This window comes from Podarcis muralis, chromosome 1, assembly GCF_964188315.1.
Source record: "Podarcis muralis chromosome 1, rPodMur119.hap1.1, whole genome shotgun sequence".
Lineage (NCBI taxonomy): Eukaryota > Metazoa > Chordata > Lepidosauria > Squamata > Lacertidae > Podarcis > Podarcis muralis.
Window position 1 is genome coordinate 116,785,100 of NC_135655.1, and position 21,718 is coordinate 116,806,817.

Here is a 21,718-nt window from a genome sequence, read left to right on the forward strand (position 1 = left end):
TCGCTGCCCCAAAAGGTGTCTGTCATAATTTAGGAACCGTTTTCTGCGAGTGCGAATAGCTGGGCTTGTATCGGGCTTATTATTTGGACGTTCTATTTGAATGGGGCCGTTGTTTATAGCACAGCCATGCCAATGCGCTCTCAGAATGTCTGCATAGGTTCTTTTTTCCAGGGTGTTCTGCCCCCTCCCCGCTGAGGGTTTGGAACCAAGTTTCCTTGGTCTCGCCTCCTTAATAAATTTCAGTTTCTAAAGCAGTGATAACACCCATGCTGCTTCCATAGCCATTACTACAGTGGGGCATCTGTTGGGTGCCAGGATTATGCTACATGCTGCACAGAGCCTGAGTCAAGTCATGTTTGTCCAGAGGGACAGGGATGCGGGTGGCTCTGTGGTCTAAACGACTGAACCTCTTGGGCTTGCCGGTCGGAAGGTCGGCGGTTCAAATCCCTGCAACGGGGTGAGGTCCTGTTGCTCTGTCCCAGCTCCTGCCAACCTAGCACACCAGTGCAAGTAGATAAGCACACCAGTGCAAGTAGATAAATAGGTAAATGGCGGGAAGGTAAATGGCGTTTCCAAACGCTCTGCCTTCCGTCAGTGTTCTGTTGTGCTAGAAGCGGTTTAGTCCTGCTGTCCACATGACCTGGAAAGCTGTCTCTGGACAAACGCCAGCTCCCTTGGCCTGAAAGCGAGATGAGTGCCGCAACCCCCTAGTCACCTTTGACTGGACTTAACCGTCCAGGAGTCCTTTACCTTTACCTTGTCCAGAGGGGTTCCAGTTCCACCTTAACAAAATACCTTCACTGATCATCACTTAATACAGTGGTGCCCCACAAGACGAATGCCTCGCAAGACGAAAAACCCGCTAGACGAAAGGGTTTTCCATTGCGGAGGCACTTCGCAAGATGATTTTCCCTATGGGCTTGCTTTGCAAGACGAAAACCTCTTGCGAGTCTCGCCATTTCCCCCCAGCTCCCCCCCCTTTTTCAAAGCCGCTAAGCCGTTAATAGCCTTTTAACAGCTTAGCCACTAATCCTTTAATAGCCGCTAAATCGCTAATAGCGCTAATCCGCTTAGCCGCTAATGGGGTTGCTTCGCAAGACGAAAAAACCGCTAGACAAAGAGAATCGCGGAACGGATTCTTTTCGTCTTGCGAGGCACCACTGTATAAGGAATGGAACTCTGGAACAAATTATTCCACAGTTCAGCCACTGATCCAGGATGGGAAGTTTTGGGCTTCCGGATTAATCCAGTCAAGTCACTGCACAATGAGAACGGCTTACTCTCATGCAATGGAACTTCCCCTCCCTCTCCGTCCCCCCCCCCCGCACTTACCTAAATCTGCTCCTGAGTGTAGGGAGACCCCCCTCAAGAGTAGATTAAGGGGCAGTGAAAGGGGGGGGGGCAGAACGGAAAAATCCATTTACACAGGGAGAAGTGTTTCTGCTAATGCAATGGCTTTATTTGTTTCTTTAGAAAATCCCTAAACATCTCGCTGAAAAATAAATTCCCCCAAGTGTCTGTATGCAACATGACTAAAACATGCAAGTATGCATAAAGCCATCTTTTTAAAAAAAAGATTTTAAACATCTTTTTTTAAAGTTCAAAAAGTACATAATTAAATGTGCACTAAACATGGTGAGACGTAAATAAAAGAGAGAAAAGGAGAAACAGAACCCGTGTAGAAAGGAAAATAAAGGGGGGGGGGACCCCCGACAACTGTATACTTTACAATGTTGTTATTGTACTTCACCAGATCTTAACCTATTACAGTATTTGTAAAAATGGATTCCTATTACAGTATTTGTAAGAATGGATTCCATATCATTGAATTTGTCAATGGCACGTCTTCGTTTATATGCAAGATGTTCATATGTTGCGAGTTTGTATAAATCTTCCATCATAGAAGGGAGCCGCATTTTTATTTTTCCAATTCACCAGTATCAAAGATGCATAAAACCATCTTTAAAACCCAAGGTGAAATCAGTGAAGCTTTTAAAATAAGTGTAACTAACTTGTGTGTCTGGATAAGCTTGCTGAAATTAAAACCTTTTCATCCAGTGTGTAAAAATAAATAAATAAATAAAGAAGCCACACCTGCCTAATGTCAAGTGGCAGGGAGTTCCAGAGCACAGATGCTGCCACACTGAAGGAATGACTCGTCGCAGATGCGGAACGGGCATTGTGTGGCACTTGCAAAAGTGCGAGTTCCACAGACCAAAGTGATCAAGGGGACACATTTGAGGCAATCATTGAGGTAAACTGGTCTATAGCAGCAAAGCAGATAAGCCTATGCCAACTTTGAACTTGGCCTGGTAACATGACATTGGTCAGTGCAGCCCTCTGTGTGCTGCAGTCCTTGCGGCAGAATGAGCCCAATTCCTTGTAGTCCCTCAAGCAGCTGACGGTTGCTGTCAGAGCAGGCAGTCCTGTCAACTTTTGGGGTGTGTATTTTGGGACACACCGAATAGTGTTGCGTGCAGGACTTGTGGCCCGCACACTTAGTCATGTGCACAGGCAGGAAAGATGTGCACACATTTTCGGAGGTGCTTTGAAAGTTCACTGTGAGGGACTCTGTGGTGGGGCAATTGGCTGAAGTCGGAATATTTTCTGTGCGTTTCCCCTCTGACCTCACACATGACAGCCTAGGACTGCGGCCTCATCACTGAGCCTTAGACAAGATTGTTCATTTTGATTAAAAGAAATAAGCTACATTGTGCTTCTCAGGCCACCAACACGGTTCTGAAGCCCAAAAAAGCCTGAAGCTACTGATACAGGTTCCATCAGTCAAAGCTGAAATCCTGTCCCTTTAAAGAGCTTGCTGCTGTTTGTGTAGATGCAAAACACCATTTCAACTGCTTTCCACGAAAGGAACTGGGGAAGTTAATTGGGCCGTGATTGGCTTCTCCCTCCCTCTCCTTCGAAAATAAAAATGTTTATGAATTGATCTATTTGGCTTTTTTTACAGGGTTATTTTGCCAGCCCTGCAGGAACTCTAATTTCTAAAAGATTAAAAATAAAAACAAAACAACGCCTTGCAAAACAGAATTTCCTGTATATACAGGCACCGCAGTAAACTCCGGTGAACCAAGCTCAAATGACTAGTCTGGCCAAATTCAATTTCTATTCCTTTTTTAAAGAGGGTGTGTGTGTGTGTGTGTGTGTGTGTGTGTGTGTGTGTGTGTGATTTCTACAAGAAATATCTTTAATGACTCAATGAACAAATCTACACCTTTCAAGTCAGTTTTGCCTTGTTTTTTCTAATGGGAGGGGAAGAGAAAATATTTTGCAAAATGCTTATGCTATCAGTGTGTGTCATCAGTTACCCAGCTCAAACAAACTGCTGACTACAATGCCCACAACTAGGGCTGGGCGAGATATTGTCCAAAACCAAAATTATGAAATTGGCTTCGTAATTTTTGTCCTAGCGATATGTTGCAAATCGTGATGGGTGGGTGGGTGCTTGGCCTGAAAGCGAGATGAGCGCCGCACCCCATAGTCACCTTTGGCTGTACTTAACCATCCAGGGGTCCTTTAGTTTTTACCTTTTTAGGCACTGAAACTACCTTGGTTGCCCTTAGGATGACCTATGTGAAGGGAAAGATGGCAGGGGTATATGACACTGCCGAGAGATCATGGTTGTGGAGGAAAGGGTTTTAAATTTCTTCTTTTGTGGTGCGTTGCCGGTGAAAAATCTCTCCCCCCCCCAATTTCCCAGAGCCTATTATTATAATTTTAAATGAAGTGTCGCAGCCAGCATCACATCCAGGTTTAATTTTGGTTAAGGCAGACAAGCCCTTCCGAGTAGGCGGATCGGTCCAGCCGTCTGTCCCACGATGACCCCTGCACTTTTTCAAGAAGTGAAGGGTGGTTAAACCTATAGCGGGCCAAGGGAAAGTCTAAACATGTCACTTCCCAGTACGTTTACATGCTTCTGGAGCGAAACTGTCACGTTGAATCGCCCTGTGAAATTTTGAAATGCCGCTTGGTGAATGTCTGAGGTTAAAACGCACAACTTGGGAGAGAGCGGTTCATGCAGCAAACCTCCTGTGAGGGACGGGGCTTGCGCTCTTGCTAATGAAATTTAAAACAACTTGACAGCTGTTGAATTTGTGTCACACCCAGGCTGGGGAAACTGGTAATATCAATCTGTTTCTGTCTGTATCTTCCCCCGCACCTTTTTTTTTTTTTTTAATATATAATTTTTACTGTAACAGATGTGGTAATGGAGGTGTGCCCATTATTCACTCTGAAACAATGAATTTCCAGTTTAAATGGTAAAGAGCTCTCCTAGTCAAGCCTAAGAGCCCTGCCAATTATTTACAGTAGCAAAAGCCAATTTTCATTCAGCTCACCTTTTGCCATCATTCAAAATCATTAAACACTGACAAGCACAACAGCAATTAATGCTCCCTTCCAGCAGCGATGGTGCCTATTTATATTTCTTAGTCACTTTGCTCTCAGAAATGACCCAAAGCGACTTACAATGCAGCAGAAACGTTGAAACAGCCAACTCTCCCAATAAAAACCTAAGACGCACATTTATACGAATCAAAGCCTGCTGTTGTCTTGCCACCCTACAGACCTCTTGCGGAGCAGAGAAGGGCCTCAGGTGATGATCGCAGAGTTCGGACGGCTGGTTCTTGTTGGGAGAGGCTGGCGGCGAAGTATCGGGAGCAAAACCTGCCCTTTGAACCGAGCCTATAAACTATTCGGTAGCCAGTGCGGTCGTGCCAGAATTGGTGCTATACGTTTAAGCTGCCCTGCGCGGTCGACAGTCCAACTGCTGGACTCTGCAGCAGCTGCACTTTCCGAACTGGCTTCAAGGCCAGCCCCACATATTGCAGTGATCCAGCCTAGAGATTGCCAGAACATAGGCAAGAGAAGTTAGGCTTTCCCTGTCTAGAGAAGGTCCCAGAAGGGCCACCAGTCAAAGCTGACGGAAGACGCAGTGATAGCTGGGCCTTTTCACCCTTGTCTTTTATTCTGCCATGGTCTTTTGTTCCATGTTAGTGGAAGAAGTCCATCGATGAGTCCAGTGGCTTGAGTGTAGGGTCGCCCTTGATGGCATTGATGGTCTGCCCCTCTGTTTATCTGTCGCTTTGCCATGGTTGCTGGTGGTTTTGGCTAGTGAACTGCACTTCTGCTGCTGCTGTGACATCAGCAGCTGCTAGCCAGTCACGTGCCTCTGGTTGTCTGCGCTTTCAGAATGCGCTTTCCTGTGTTAGGCTGCGTGCAAAATTGCAAACCCCACTAAGACTGGGTGAGCTGTTCTCCGGCTTTCCACCTACCAACTGAAAAACCTGCTTATTTGTTCCGTACCAAGAAGAACGAAAGCACGGCATAACAGACATTTGTTTATTATTGCAATTTCAACTAAAGCATGGTGGGCTGCCCTAAAACATTGGCTCAGGATTTCAGCGTTTGATCTAGGGAAGGGTTTGTACCAACACCTGACCAATGAGGAGTTTGTCAGCAAATGACAGAAAACCATGGCTAGAAAAGCCACCTCTACTGATCTGTCACCCCCCCCCCAACTGTATTACTGGGTTATGAAGGCGCCCTAAAGACGTTAAAGCAAAATTATGGGATAATGCACACAGTGACTTGCGATCTCGATCACACACAGTCTGTAGTCCACTGGCAGTAGGAGTACAATATAGGCATGTCTTTAAGTTAACATCTTACATTAAAAACCTGACAGTACCAAATTATAGAAGGCTTTTCACCAAAGCCAGACTAAACGTCTTTCCTTCTGCAGTGTTGGATGGCAGGTTGAGAGGAGTTCCCTACCAAGACAGACTTTGCTCGTGTGCTCAAGACACCGATTCCATAAAGCATATTTTGCTGCGCTGTGCAAAATATGAGCAAGCCAGGGCTGAACTGATACTACCCTTGCTGGTACCTTTCCCGGGAAAATAAGAGGCTCACTATGTCAGGTTCCTATTGGAAGACCGGACAAACGCTAGAACATTAGCAGTGGCAAAGTTTTTATCGGTGGTTGCAAGAACCAATGATCCCTATCTTTTGAACAAAATGCTTGTTTAACCTGGAGGTAGGCTATATGAATTGTGCATTGCTTTGTAACGATTTGTTGGGTCTCTGGACCATAATATTGATTTGATTTGATTTGATTTGATATTATTGTTGTCACTGTTATTAATTTTTACTCGTTGCTTCCCTTGCATGCAGGGGCAAAGGAAGGGGAGGTACGTGGGGGGGGGGATTCGACCTGGATGTCACCACTGCAGGGGGTGAGGTGACAAAATGCTGGGTGGCACTCACTGCGGGGCCTGCAGTGCGCCCGAGCCACGCGTCTCTCCTGGGAGTGACATGGTGGCTTGGGTCCCCACAGGCAGCTGAGTGGTAGGAGACAGGCAGACTCCTGAGGCCCCATGGAGTGTCCTGCCCTGGCTCGCCCCGCACCCGGTCGCAGGGCATATGCACCACCCAAGGCGCCCGATCAGCGTGCTCTGCCGCTGCTTGCACGTGACGCAATGTACAAACACCATAGAAATGCATTCATACAAATAAAAAAGGCAGGTCAGTGTATTCAACTGTCTGTACATTCTGTGATGGTTGACACAGATTTTATACTGCTTTTCAGCTTATGAGAATCATAGAATTGTACTGTTGGAAGGGACCACAAGGGTCATCTAGTCCAACCCCCTGCAATGCAGGAATCTTTTGCCCCATGTGAGACTCGAACCCATGACCCTGAGATTAAGAGTCTCATGATCTACCGATTTTGCTATCGGCGCTGAGCCTGTTCCAGGGGTGGCAGTAGAGTTACAGGATTGGCTTAGGGGCTGGGGAATATTTGTCTTCTGAACTAAAACACGCCCTACAGAACCAGCTAGGCGGAGGACCATCGGAATAAAAGCAGGAGGCTGAGAGTGGATGTCTGTGTTTCCCCCACCCTCCTTGCGATGCCCCCCTTTTGAATGCCTTCTCAATATTCATCAATTGCAAAAACTGTAGCAGCTCTGATCCCTAGAATATCAGCTAGCGAAGCAAACCTTAAGTTGCCTAAAGCCGTTGCCCGATACTCAATGTGGATGCGAGTTGGAAAGATCACGTGTGGATTTGGGGGTTCTTTGGGGGTGAAATCGCTTAACATTGTGTTGTGTTCTGCTCTCGCAGGCAGGAGGGTCTCAGGTCATCTTCACGAATCCCCTGGAGATTGTCAAGATTCGGCTGCAGGTCGCAGGAGAAATCACCACAGGGCCGAAAGTTAGAGCCCTCACCGTTCTAAAGGACTTGGGGCTTTTCGGTCTTTACAAGGTGTATATTTTCTCTCTTTCTGTATTCCACTCGCTCAGATTTGTGTGTGTGTGTGTGTGTGTGTGTGTGTGTGTGTGTGTAAATCTTTTCAAATTTGAAAACAATCTCTGCCTGCAGGGTAGCCCCATGGTTGAAAATAGAGAGAAACCCACATTTATATTAGTGGCAGTGGGATGTACAAAAACACTCCCTCGCTTTCTTCCACGGGCTTTTATCCCGAGCCGTAGGGAGTCATAGCTCTGGGGACCCGCTGGCTTCTGGCACAGATCGTTTCAGTGGGAAGAGGTGGTGGGGTGTGTTGTAGAGGGAGAAAAAGTTTCCTCGCCTTTCCCTTTTGTGTTTATTATGGCAGCCCACATAGCCTTAGCATTTATTTCGTGTCTCCGCTATCTCTATTGTTACATTCACAGTGGGCTGCTCTCTTTGTCTTAATCACACGGCGGCGGCCAAACAGTAGTGTGGTTTAGCAGAATTCAGATCTTTAAGAAGTTAAGTGATGGGATTTGTCAATAATGAATTCGTTTTGTGAAGGGAGGGAGGAGGAATAAAACCCGCACCAACCCAGCGAGGCCCATACCGTACGGTACTTTTAGCAGAATGCCAGTAAACAGATCCTTTCCCTGCAGGTCTACCTACTTTCATCATTACAGATCAGAGGTAATGGAGCGGAAGCTATTAGTTTTCTTAAACTCAGAAGACTATTTCTTCCGACACCCTTCATGACGGCAAGAGACTAATACGTAAATTCGGCAGAGGCAGGCAGCTGGGCCCCGGAGAAACAGTCTTAACGCGTTTCTTTGTGCACAGAATTTGGTTCAGGAGTGGCAGCTTCCATCCAGAAGTTAGGACACCAGGAACTGCATAGCTCTAGCATTTTCCTAAAGGCGTTTTAATACACGGAGCAAGATTTCGCTGCAGTTGGGTGGCTGGTATTGTTCCTTGCCACCCTTTCCTTGTAAACCACACACGTGTCTTCAAAGAGGGTGTGAGTGGGTTGCTAAAAATGAATCCCAGATTAATTTGAATTGAGTGAATGGATTTAGGAGGCAGATTATAAATCATTTGGGGATTTAAAGGGGGGGGGCACAAAGACAATGTGCATGGCTTTGATTCCACCGCTACAAGCTGTGCTAATGGACTTGACCATTAGAATCATAGAATTGTACTGTTGGAAGGGACCACAAGGGTCATCTAGTCCAACCCCCCTGCAATGCAGAAATCTTTTGCCCCATGTGAGACTCGAACCCATGACCCTGAGATTAAGAGTCTCATGATCTACCGATTTTGCTATCGGCGCTGAGCCTGTTCCAGGGGTGGCAGTAGAGAGGTTGCTACATACTGATGATAGGAGGTATCAATTGGATCATCACAATTAGACTCTCCTGCCCATAGAATTCAGAAGGACAGCGGCCATAAACGAAGCCCAAACGAAGTCCACTGCACACAACAAAGCCTTCTGGCTTTCGACCAAAGTGGTGGTTCTCCTTTTTCAGTCTGACGGCTGCGGGTGATTGGTGCTCATAAGTCTTTGAGCATCTCCAATAGATCTTGCAGCCAAGGACTCATACGGTCTGAGCATTGGGTCTTTTCTTGCTCATCCACGTTCAGCTTTCTTCGCTTGCCCGCATTGTAAAGAGCCCTGCACCCTCAGTTGTAATATTTGTTCATGGAGCCACAATAGCATTTTCTCAGCCAAGACGTTCCTGTTCAGACGTGGCAGGTGGAGTGGGAGGGAATGCAAGCATGTCTTTTATTCATTGCATTTCCCCTGCCCTCACTTTCACGAACCCAGGTTGGGTCACCCAAGAAAATAAATACATTGAGATATACAAAAATGCAGCCAGTACTTAAAATATTGCAAACATTTGGTTTGATGATGATGATGATGATGATGATGATAATAATAATAATGATGTATTATTTATATTTATTATTTATATCCCGCCCACCTGGCTGGGTTTCCCCAGCCACTCTAGGTGGCTTCCAACCGAATATTAAAAACAATGCAGCGTCAGACATTAAAAACTTCCCTAAACAGGGCCACCTTCAGTTGTCGTTTAAAAGTAAAATAGTTGTTTATTGCCTTGACATCTGCTGGGAGGGCATTCCACAGGGCAGGTGCCACTACCAAGAAGGCCCTCTGCCTGGTTCCCTGTAACCTGACTTCTCGCAGGGAGGGAACCACCAGAAGGCCCTCGGAGCCAGACCTCAGTGTCCCGGCAGAACGATGGGGGTGGAGACGCTCCTTCAAGTATACTGGACCGAGGCCGTTTAGGGCTTTAAAGGTCAGCACCAACACTTTGAATTGTGCTCAGAAACGTACTGGGACATCCTTGGCGAAGCGCCCGTGATTTTGGCATCAAATACATCCCCAGCAATACTGCAGCGAAAGCGCTCGACTCAAGAGCAATCGCCAGTAAAAGCCTAGCAAAAGAAGCACATTTTAAAATTGGCATTGGAAGATAGGCAATTGAGTGCCAATTGAATCTCAGGAGGGAAGAAATTCCCCAGCCAGGGTGCCACCACCAAAAAGGCCGGACCCCAGGGCATAGCATAATGTACCTATACTATAGACAGAACCACAAGGCTGCTTCAGACTGGTGTTGCCCACATCTCAGGGCTGAGGCTGGGGACTCATCCAGATCCCCCTCTTTGCGCCTGGGTAGTCCCCGAGCCTTGTGTGTAGAGGCAGCTTGAATTTATCCTGTGTGTCTATAACTTGTTTGCACTTTCCCCCCCTTATTCACGTGACAGGGTGCCAAAGCATGTTTCCTCCGAGATATTCCCTTTTCTGCAATCTATTTTCCTGTGTACGCTCATTGTAAACTGATGCTTGCAGATGAAAATGGCCGTGTGGGAGGATTTAATCTTCTTGCAGCTGGTGCTATCGCAGGTAACATTTTACGGCGTGATTTGCAGGCAGCTCCCCTTCTCTCACATACCTCTCCCCCCCCCCCACTTGCCAAACCTGTCCCCTTTCCTAGCAATCGTTAATATTCATCGGAGCCAAGGATAGGAAGCTAATACACTATTGTATCTAGCTTAATCTAAATTTGATCACTTTTATCCTTGGTGAGAGGTAGTGTAATTTTGACGAGAGCTAATTACATTTGCATAATGTGGATAAACAGCTTAATGCAGCTCAGCAACTTGTAGTCAAATTTGTACTGTTGGCCTCGATAGGGGAGTTGCGATTGTTTCAAAGCTCTCAATGTGGGAGGCTTGGCGTTTAAAATCTCAAGGAAACATACAGAGGCGAGTTTTTAAAAATTATCTTGTCTGGTTTTCTTCATTTGGGAAGGAGATGACATCATATATAGAACAAGAGTGTGTTTTAGGAGGTTGAAATTCAAAATCACTCTTTGGGGAGAGCCAAAATTCACTTCATCTGCAACTTGTTTGAAGGAGAAGCCATTAAAATAGTTCACATAAGCATTTATTTGAAGCAGAAAGCAATTTTATGATGCAGTCCTTCTTTCCTGGATCCTGGATCCTTTCTTTCCGGGATCCTTTCTTTGCTGGATCTATCAGGCCCGTTGCCATTCAGACAGGCACAATACATGGTGTCCGATCATTGCTGATTATGTGACTTTGTGTATGGGTTATTTACCAGCTTCACACTTTATGCCAGAGTACATTTCGCCACATGGGTATTTGAAGCCCTAAACAGCCCCACCCCCATCATTCAGCCTGGACACTGAGGTCCAGCTCCAAGGGCCTTTTGGCGGTTCCCTCCCTGCGAGAAGTGAGGTTATAGGGAACCAGGCAGAGGGCCTTCTCGGTAGTGGCACCCACCCTGTGGACCGCCCTCCTATCAGATGCCAAGGAAATAAACAACTATCTGACTTTGAGAAGATCTGAAGGCAACCATGTATCGGGAAGTTTTTAATGTTTGATGTTTTACTGCGTTTCATTTTTTTTACTTGTTGAAAGATGCCCAGAGCGGCTGGGGCAACCCAGTCAGATGGGTGGCATGTAAATAATAAACTATTATTATAATTATATTGAATGTACTCTGGCATAAAGCGTTAAGCTGCACACGAGGAAAGGAGAAGGTGCCGTTGGCTTTTGGTTTTGTTACAAATGCGACTTCAGCCGTTATTGGTATTCATATTCTTTGGCGTTAGAAATGTTTCTGCCCGTCTCTGTTTGCGTTAAACTAAACACTCATTTCTCCTGAAAAGGTGTGCCTGCTGCTTCCTTGGTGACCCCTGCTGATGTCATCAAGACGAGACTGCAAGTGGCGGCTCGCGCTGGTCAGACGACGTACAATGGAGTTGTTGACTGCTTTGGAAAGATACTTCGAGAAGAAGGCCCCGCAGCTTTCTGGAAAGGAGCCGCAGGTAAGGAAAAGAGGTGGGGTGTGTGGGTACATTTGTAACTTCTGTTTTAATTTAAAGAAGACTAGAGAGTCCCAAGGCTCGCAACCATTTAAATACCTGCTCAATAAAGATTGTGCTTATTATGTTCAACAGCACGAGTGTTCAGATCTTCACCCCAGTTTGGCGTCACTCTAGTGACCTATGAACTTTTGCAGCGCTGGCTCTATGTTGATTTTGGAGGCATGTAAGTACAGTTTACCATCCTCTAAACCAGGCTTCCTCAACCTCGGCCCTCCAGATGTTTTTGGCCTACAACTCCCGTCATCCCTAGCTAGCAGGACCAGTGGTCAGGGATGATGGGAATTGTAGTCTCAAAACATCTGGAGGGCCGAGGTTGAGGGAGCCTGCTCTAAACCAAGCGCAGGGAACCTGTGGCCCTTGATACAATGTTCAGCTTGCAACTTTCATCAGCCTCAGCCAGCATGGGCAAGGATGATGGAAGTTGGGGTCCAACAACATCTGGAGAACCACATACCTTCTTGGTTGGTGAAAAGTGGACTGGTACATTTAGATTAAATTGTGTTTTCTAAATATAAACAGGAGAGTACAGCAACCTAGAATATACTCTTCAACACTCTGGTTTTCATTACTGGTCTTAGCGTAAGGTTGAGACACTGTGACACAGAACAGGCAAGTGATGCGCTACAAGAAATATAGGGAATCTGTGGCCATCCATATGTTGTTATTGTTGGACTCCAACTCAGCCCCAGCCAGCATAGTCAATGCTCAGGGTTGGTGGAGAAGTGTCTGCACCATCCAGCACTTCCTCAGCTTTTCTCCCTTCAAGCTTAGAATTTGTGCATTTTTAAACTTAGAGTCCACTGGGACGTGGGTGGCACTGTGGGTTAAACCACAAAGCCTAGGACTTGCTGATCAGAAGGTCGGCGGTTCGAATCCCTGCGACGGGGTGAGCTCCCGTTGCTCGGTCCCTGCTCCTGCCAACCTAGCAGTTCGAAAGCACGTCAAAGTGCAAGTAGATAAATAGGTACCACTCCGGTGGGAAGGTAAACGTCGTTTCCGTGCGCTGCTCTGGTTTCGCCAGAAGCGCCTTAGTCATGCTGGCCACATGACCCGGAAGCTGTATGCCGACTCCCTCGGCCAGTAAAATGAGCGCTGCAACCCCAGAGTCGGTCACGACTGGACCTAATGGTCAGGGGTCCCTTTACCTTTAAACAAAGAGTCAGAATCTAAATCAAAGCTTATGACCAATTTACTGCCCTTGGCTGGTGGCATTCAAGGTATATACGATGAATCCTAGAAGAACCCTGTGGTGTCGGCTGTTAAAAAGATTCACGCCTTGGTTGATATAAGCCACCATGCAAAAAGGTCTTTCATGGGGAGAGAAAAAGCCCAGTGAACAACACCTGACCCAGTCCTAGCTATTTCAGATCAGCATATGCATTCCCCAGTTGAGTGATCTGTTGGATCAGCTCTGAGTACCTGGTCTAGATTCATGCCCAGCCATGCTCAACACTGTTAAAAACTGACAAAAAGATGCGTGGATGGGCCGAGATCATGAGTGTGATGCTTCAGGTATGGGCAGGGAACCTGTATGGGCTGGTGGTCCAAATCTTTATTCACCCGTGGGCTAACTTTGACAGGTGGATGGAGCCATCTGTCATGGATGCTTTGGCTGAGATTCCTGCATTGCAGGGGGTTGGACTAGATGACCCTTGGTGCCCCTTTCCAGCTCTACGATTCTGTGTCAGGTGACTGGGGTGCGGGTGGTTTCACCTGTCGAATTTGATTCGCAATAGTGTGGTTGCTTCAGCAGCACGTTCCCCACAGGGAACATGCTAGCAAAGCAGTACCCAGAGCAGAACTGAAACACCCCCTCCACAGTGGTTATGGGGAAATTGCCTTACAGGCCATATCGGACTCCCAAGTAGGTCAGGATTTGCCCCGCAGGTTTCCCACCCCTGCCTTAACGAAATAGCGTTATGCTGATGTAACCTGAACTCTGCTAATTTTCTCTTTGCCTCCTTACCAGCAAACCCTCCGGCTCAGAACCTACACCCAAGTCTCGAATCTCCGGCCTTCCTCCTGCCAATCCCGACCACATAGGTGGATATCGACTTGCAACAGCTACTTTTGCTGGGATAGAGAACAAATTTGGCCTCTCTCTTCCAAAGTTTAAATCAGGTGCCGTTTCAGCGCAGCCCAAAGCAGCCGCTCCCTCCTGAGCCAGATTAAAAAGTAGTGCCATGGACAGAGAGCTACAGCCGTGGCTCTGCTCCTCCAGTCAGCTGCATGATGCTCTAGCTGAATGGAGCACCGACATCGAATCACTCCTTTCTATCCAAAACACAGCTAATCATTTGCACACGGGAGACCGATTCAAGCTTTAAGTTCTATGCGTAGAATAAGTAACTAGGGCTTGGCTTAGCACAGCTTGCACTCCATGTTACTGTACATATTGTACAACTTTGTACAGAGACATTATCATGGCGTTGAAATGCAACTGCATTTGTAGAAACAGGTGTTGCGGTTCTAAATAGTTTGAAATGTACAGAATGTTTTGGAAAGTGTTTTATTAAAAATCATGTGACAATAAAATTTATTAAAACCAAGAATGACAGGGTTCTTTTTGTGTTCTAAGCTAAATTCCTCCGTAGGAAGCAAACGGATTAAGTTACCCTTTTGGACAACCTTGCTATAGTCTGCAAGACAGCAAGAGGTGAAGAAATGCAAAAAGATGAAAATGTTTGCTGGGAAGAAATGGTGCAAACTCCCTCCCCCAGCAACTGGTATTCAGGATACAGGCTTTGGTGGAGGAGGCAGAGCATAGCCTAGCTAGGAGCTAGGATAGCCCTCTCCTCCATGAATTTGCCTAATCCTCTTTTAAAACCATTTCATTTGGTGGCCATCGCTGCCTCATGTGGGAGTGAGTTCCACAGTTTTAACTACTGTCATTTCTCCAAGAAGTCCCAACTGCTACACCCTTTCTGCACAGGGGAATCATTCCATCCCCTCAAACATGCTGGTTGCCCCTTTCTGAACCTTTTCCCAAATGTACGATATCCTTTTTGAGGTGAGGCGACCAGAGCCATACACATTACTAGAATGCATTTGCACCAGAATGCCTTATAACAGCGTTATGATAGGAGTTTTTCTCCCCAGTCTCTTTCCTAGCATGGGATTCGCCTTTCACAGCTGCTGCACACTGAGTCGATGGCTTCATCCAGCTATCGGCTATAACCCCCAAGGTCTCTTTCTGGCCCAACCCCACCAGTTCAGACTCCATGTGACCTTAAGATTTTTTTGCCCCAACACGCACTGCTTTCCACCGGTTTACACTGAATTGTATTTGCCATTTTACCAACCATTCACTCAGTTTGAAGAGGCCATTTGCAGCTCTTCACACACCCTTTTTTGTTTTAATGACCCTGAACAATTAAGTACCATCAGCAAACCTGGCCCCTGTGATGTTAACATATGAGTGTGCTGGAGGTGAAATAGTTAAACGGGTTACCCAATCAGGACCCAGGGGGGTGAAGTCAGAGGGACTATAAAACCAGCTCTGGGAGGGGCAAAGGGGGAGTTCCTTGGGAGTTGGGTGGTTGGTTGGAGTGGGAGTGAATTGAGATAGTCTGTGGGTAGGTTGAGTTAGTGTAGTGAAATAAGCTGAGTCAGGAACAGTTAGGAGCTAGGAAGACAAGTAAAAATCTGAGAGGTGGTTTAGTGAGTGAGAGCAGGTAACGGAAGTTATAGGTCTGGACAGGCACCCCATGATTGTAATTGAGCAATACCGTTTATGAAACCACACGGTTGTTAAACTGCAATAAATAAACAGAAGTTTATGTTCCAATTTAACCCTGACTGGACTCGGTATTGTACCAGGTAGGGCCTGGGTGGTGGCAGCGAGAAATAAAGTGGTGGCACAGGGATCAATAGACGGTGAAACGTCCGGGGATCCTGTGTGATCGCCACAGCCCCTTCACAGCTCACCCCTACCTCTAGATCATTTATGTATAAGTTTAAAAGCACAGGTCCCGATACGAATCCTTGGGGAATGCTACTTTCTGTATCTCTCTGTTCTGTATCTCTCTGTCAATTTACTAATATTATCTGCTTCCTGCTACTTAACCAACTCCTCATCCACAAAAGGACCTCTCCTTTTATGACATGACTGCTAAGCTCACTCAGGAAGTACCTTGTCAAAAGCTTTTTTAAAGTCCAAGTACACTGTGTCAATCAGATCCCCTCCACCCATGCTTGTTGACAGTCAAAGCACTCTCAACAGGTTAGAGAGACAGAAGTCATGCTGGCTCTGCTGCAGCAAGGCTTGTTCCTCTATAAAATAGGAGAAAAAGTAGTGGTCATTATTCTCCAGTAATCATACAGCCTTTAATGTAATGTCACAATAGAAAGATCACCTCTTTGGTAGAATAACCAAGAATTTAATATCAGAATTGGTAATTGGATTTTCTGAGTAGTATTCATCAGTAGAAACAGCATGCTTTTTTACCTATGGGAGTAAAAAGTCAACTAAAAATAATAATCCAGAATCCTTAAAAAATAGCTTCAAGCCTATAGGCAGATATTTCAGAAACGATTAAAAATGTATATCTTATTGTTGCATAGGAAAGAAACTGATGTGCAAAAAATAAATCCAATAATGTGGAACTTTACACTGATCTTATGTGATGGTAAGATAATACTGCACCTACTACATGGTCCTAGAGAAAAAATGGACAAGTTGCTTTTGAAAGTATGAATTGCCTCATGTGCACATTCTTTTTGCTTTAGTTTAAAGAACTGTTACATGAGCAATATCAAGTAAACTGAAGAATTACAAAATAAATCCCAAATCCATTTTTATTATAGGCACAAGATACTTTTTTAAAAAAAGAAATGGAGTTTGTAAGTTAATTATTTTCCTGCAGCCCCTCACCCCTGCCCCTGCACAAACCTCTGAAAATGCAAACTCTTGAAAAACAAGTCTTTAAACAGATGCTTGTGAGAAAAGAGGCCATGTAATGTTTATTTATAAAGAATTCTTACTCTACTGCAGAAATGTAACAAACAAAAAAATCCAAAGTACTTAGCAGGTATTTTAGAAAGTTTCCATTACAAAAAAGGGTTTACAGATTTTTTTTAGTCATATACATGACCTACCACTGTAGCCTGGAGCCTATTATATAATAATTAGGATAAAGGTTACTGTGAACAGATGCATGCACAAATCTAAGCCATTAAGAGTACTATAGCCATAACGCTTTCCCAGTGCCCCAGAGATTGATGTCCACAGCATAGCCTGTCAGTTTGACTTGGAAAAGCTCTTGTTCAGAAACTTACAGAACTTAAATTGCTCTGAAATAGTTATATGCCATTGAAAGTTGAACTTTAAATATTCAACGTGGTTAGTGTTTCAGTAGAACATACACCTTGCCAAGTCAGGGTAAATAATAAATTATATCTATCAGATTAAGGGTGGTGATTCAGGGATTAAAAAGCAACTTTGCAAGATCAATTTCACTGATCTTTATACACTTGTCGACTCCACAGTTTACTCCACATTTTAAATGTCAAGTTCAGCCGCATACTTAACACATGCTACTATTCTGAAGCCCTCTATAACCAATCCCCAAATTCACAGCGAGACCCCCCACTTCAACAACCTAGGAAGGGATTCGGGTTGCTGCCTCCTCTTCTGCATCAGCTCTGTTGGCATTAATTTCTGCTAAAGTTCGACCAAAACGTGTCCATTCATCATTTCGGGGAACCGCAATTTGCTGTGGAGAAATAGTTATATGGGAACATCAGTGGACGTATGAAAATTAAACTCATCAGCTTGAATCCAAAGGATTGTGAACAGGAGAAGACGCCCTTGTTCAAGCACTAGACTTTTCATAGTGCAGCACCTGAATGCAACAGGGGTTCTATTAAAGTGTGAGAAACATGGTGAAAAAGGAAAATATAGGCTGTAGCTTATTAACCGCAGTGGGCTGTAAAATGGTCTTAAGAAATTGTACAAATGAAGGAATTTCTCTGGAGTTGGGGTCACACTTCTAATGCAACACTCTTCTGCTAGGTCAGAAATAACCTGTGTAGCAGCACTAAGAACTATCTGCTAGGATCAGGGTTGGAGAACTGGATCCGATCACTGGGCCAAATCTTTACACCCCCCACTTCTTGCAGGCCAATTTGACAAGGCCACCCACCAATCACCTGTCACAATGGCATCAAGTGGCCTTTTGCCTTCATGGTTTGAAATCAAACCATGCGGGCAAATGCACAACCACAAAAACTCTCTGCAAAGCCCAAACATCAGCTGACGGTCAGATCTTGTGAGAAGCTCTAAAAGGGCTTTGCAAAACTCATCAACCATCTGATAATTGGGTCTTTTAATGCCCTTTGCAAAGGGCAGTGCTTGCAAATGCCTTCTGGCTGAGCCGGGTCTTTGCCTGCCCTACACTTGATGTCAGATGTGGGGTGTGTGTGTGTGTGTGTGTGTGTGTGTGTGTGTGTGTGGCATGGCTAAAATAGCCTTGGGGCCCCAATGGGAAAGCCTGCAGGGCAAGTCCAAGAGGTTCTCCACACCTGTGCTAGTGGAAGGGCATGCTTGGACTCAAGCCATTGTGCTACCCTGATTCACAAGAGCACCAGCTTGTCCAAACCTTTGGCCTACTGATTATTGCCATCTGGCTCTCCACCAAACAACTGCCTAACCCCAAAGGGAAGTATGGATGAGCAGCCCTCCCTGGCAATAGGGACTGGCGAAAGACCGTTGGGGTGAGGGGCTGAAGTCCCCCCACCCCGTAACAAAACTAGACAGATCCAAAATTCTTACTACTACATAAAAAATACTTGAATTGCTTATATCTTAACATTGTATCTTTGTATGCGGAAACTTAAACGCACACTGGCATCTGCAGTGAAAGAACTATGGCCACCTGACCCAAATAAGTGCCTTTTATTATTGGACTTAAGTAAAATAATGTAAGACATCATTTTTACTTTGGAAGCACTTGGAAGTTACCTACCTCTCCCACATCGTAAATTATTATTTGTCCTTCTGAATCTCCGACAGCAATCTCACGTCCGGAATTTGTCCATCGCACGCGGTTTAGGGCAGGATTACCTTCCACAGTAATGCTTGCTGTTGGCACCTATACCAGTTTTAAAAACATACCATGTTTCAACTGGACTTATAGTATCTTTCAAACTTTCTTAACCTTCATCACAAATATTAAGATGGCAATACTGTATGAAGGAACACATTATACCTTTCAAAAGTTTAAAATTTCCGTGATGCAGATGTGAACATTCAGAAGAGGAATGTTGGTAATGATAGGAATTAGAGCTCCAAGCCTTTAAAGATGACAGTTCCAACTTACTGTGTCCCTCCTCCTTTGGATAAAACCTTGTCTATGTGTGTTGAATGTGAAGTACATGGGCAAAAATTACTTTAGTACAGCCAATCATCACCTATACATCAGTTAAGTGTGGTGGGTTCCCCACACAAAAGTAATATTAAAGCAGTACTTAAAGCACTCAATGGCAGCATCATGTTTGGGTTTTGTACTGTGCACAACACAGTCTTGGTGCTACATTATTATGCTGTTGTAAGAGCACTAACAAATCAGTGGGTAGATTCATGAAGCTGTAGTGAGAGGTTTTTCAACAGTCTTATGGTGTCATGATGAGCGATGCACAAAGAACCTGTCTTCACTCAGGAGATAAGATACCTGGGAGTACAATAAATGCAAGAAGCTGATCTTAGCCAACGTCCCAGCAAGTACAAATAAGAGATGGCACATCAATTTAAGTGCATTCCTTTTCTTGTTATTTACAGTGGTCTCTGACCTCACAGAATATGGGCCCACTGTACTCCAAGTGCGGTGGCCAAGGGAAAGGAATCTGCATACACTGGGCAGGATTCTCCTAACCAATCTTGTAAATAGGATGGGAGGGCAAAAGAACTTTAAAATGTATGTACAAAAGATGGGCTGCAGTTACTAAAAGATCACAAGTTTGTTTTAAGGCTGGGAAACTTATTTTCAGATTTGGAATACCCAACATAATCTGATCCTACCTCAGTATCGTTGTTGAGATTCCATAGGTCAAGCCTTCCCATTCCATCCACACAGGCAAAGAGGGCAGGGTGGGTGGGTGACCACATCACATCGTAAACATAGTCTGAGTTGTCTTCAAATGAGTACAGAGGCTTGTTGTTCTGAAGGAAAAGAAAAACACACAAATTGATGTATTTCACAATTCAGAAAACAAAAGCTAGCAAGGTAAATAAGACCAAGTACCGTATTTTTCCATGTCTAAGACTAGGTCCCCCCCCAAAAAAAATAATGTCCAAAATTTGGGGGCGTCTTATACATGGGGGCCATCTCCCCCCATTTTCTTAAATTGGAGTCCCCAAAAATAGGGGGCGTCTTATACATGGGGGCATCTTATAGGAGGAAAAATACGGTATATAAACATCTCTCATCCACATTGTCGGCAACTAATGTAGCAGTGTGATTAATTTTGAACAAAGCAAGGAAAAGGTTTGCCAGAGAACCTTTTCCCACAAAAAATAATAAATCTTGTGGCCAAGTAAAATGAAAACAACCTCAGTTTTACCTCTGCCAAATATTGCTGTCAGGTAGAAAGAACGTAGTCTAACATAGGACTTTAAACCCTTCAGTTTTATTTTATTTGGTGATACCATTTGACATAAAGCAGACTGGATCCATTTCTAAGCAACCTCAGATTTCTGTGAAGCTAGCATCTATCAGTGTTACAAAGATTGTAATTCTCAAATGTTAAGGTCTAACTGCAACTTACTGCTGATAATAGGATTATATGAACTGTGTGCTTCTGAAACTGCAATGTAATATAATTTAGTATTTTCTTGCTTTGCACATTTTCATCTTTGCTTAATTTATATTGCTTAATATATATTAATATATATTAATATATATATATATATGCACAGTATTTGATGATGAGAAATATGACATGCCAAAGTTCAGCAGAGCCATGGAGAACCTCAGTAAGAGGTTGTAGGAGATGGTGGGAAGATCCATGTTCATATGAATTACCTCAGCCCAACATGAACAAGGTATTTTTTTTAAAAGGATGAATGAATTTATGTCTAAATGTATTACAGGAGAGATACTGAAAACAGATATTCCTATCACCGTTGTCAACAGAACTAATGCGGTCCCACATTACTGTTTACATGATGGTTGCCTATATAGGCCAACAGATGGGACTGTGGCTTACATTGTTTCCTCAATCAATTGAGACAATTAGACGTCTCAAGTTCAGATACCTTAGTAGTCCAAAGCTTTACAGTCCAGTCAAAAGAAGAAGTGACAAAAAGATGGGAAAAGTCTACAGGCCCAACCGCTGCATGGCAATTGATCCCTGTGATAGGTCCTTGGTGACCTTCAAACATCTCGCTGATTCCAGCTTTGCTGTTGCAAGAGACACACACACACAGGAATGAATTCTCTTACGAACAAGAACAACAAAATCGTAAATAATTTGAGATACATTTTTTAAATAATAGGGCAGGAACTTAATAAACATATGCTTACCCAATAGATGTTTGCCCCTTCAAAATCAATACACTGGAATCTCAGTTTTTGAGCGTCTCGAAAGTCAAACGTTTTGGCTTTCGAACTCCAAAAACCTGGAAGTAACTGCTTTGCTTTTTGAACGATTTTTCAGAAGCCGAACGTGCCACGAGGCTTCCATTTTGTGTTTCCCTATTGTATCAAGGCTTCCGCTTTCAGTTTTCAAACATTTCAGAAGTTGAACGGTCTTCCGGAACGGATTACGTTCGAAAACCGAGGTTCCACTGTACACTACTAATAGTCATAAGAACACAGGAAGAGCACAAGAGCATTCTCCCTTCCTGTGGCTTCCACCAACTGGCCTTCAGAAGGATACTGCCTTCAATTGTGAAGGCTGCGCACAGCCATCATGTTCACTAGTCACTGACAGCCTTCTCCATGAATATGTCTAATTCTCTTTTAAAGCCATTCAAGTTGGTGGCCATCAACTGCCCTCTGCGGGAGAGAGTTCTATAGTTTAACTACGCACTGTGT

The 21,718-nt window shown here is 44.6% G+C and overlaps 2 protein-coding genes across 6 annotated transcripts in view; one reads left to right on the forward strand and one right to left on the reverse strand.

Moving 5' to 3' along the window:
* SLC25A12 (solute carrier family 25 member 12) overlaps positions 1-14,236 on the forward strand; it is a 58,951-nt gene extending 44,715 nt beyond the window's left edge. The window contains exons 14-18 of the mRNA XM_028749738.2: positions 7,141-7,281; positions 10,036-10,174; positions 11,466-11,624; positions 11,757-11,847; positions 13,654-14,236. Coding sequence (XP_028605571.2) covers positions 7,141-7,281; positions 10,036-10,174; positions 11,466-11,624; positions 11,757-11,847; positions 13,654-13,846 — 723 coding nt within the window. The 3' untranslated portion in view covers positions 13,847-14,236. The remainder of the gene's footprint in view (positions 1-7,140; positions 7,282-10,035; positions 10,175-11,465; positions 11,625-11,756; positions 11,848-13,653) is intronic.
* A 2,384-nt stretch (positions 14,237-16,620) lies between these two features.
* The window catches only part of DYNC1I2 (dynein cytoplasmic 1 intermediate chain 2), a 36,755-nt gene continuing 31,657 nt past the window's right edge, over positions 16,621-21,718 (reverse strand). For all 5 annotated transcript variants that reach the window (XM_028749782.2, XM_028749795.2, XM_028749763.2 and 2 more), the window contains 4 exons: positions 20,938-21,082; positions 19,702-19,842; positions 18,650-18,775; positions 16,621-17,398 (listed from right to left, as the gene is read on the reverse strand). In XM_028749782.2, coding sequence (XP_028605615.1) covers positions 17,285-17,398; positions 18,650-18,775; positions 19,702-19,842; positions 20,938-21,082 — 526 coding nt within the window. In that variant the 3' untranslated portion in view covers positions 16,621-17,284. The remainder of the gene's footprint in view (positions 17,399-18,649; positions 18,776-19,701; positions 19,843-20,937; positions 21,083-21,718) is intronic.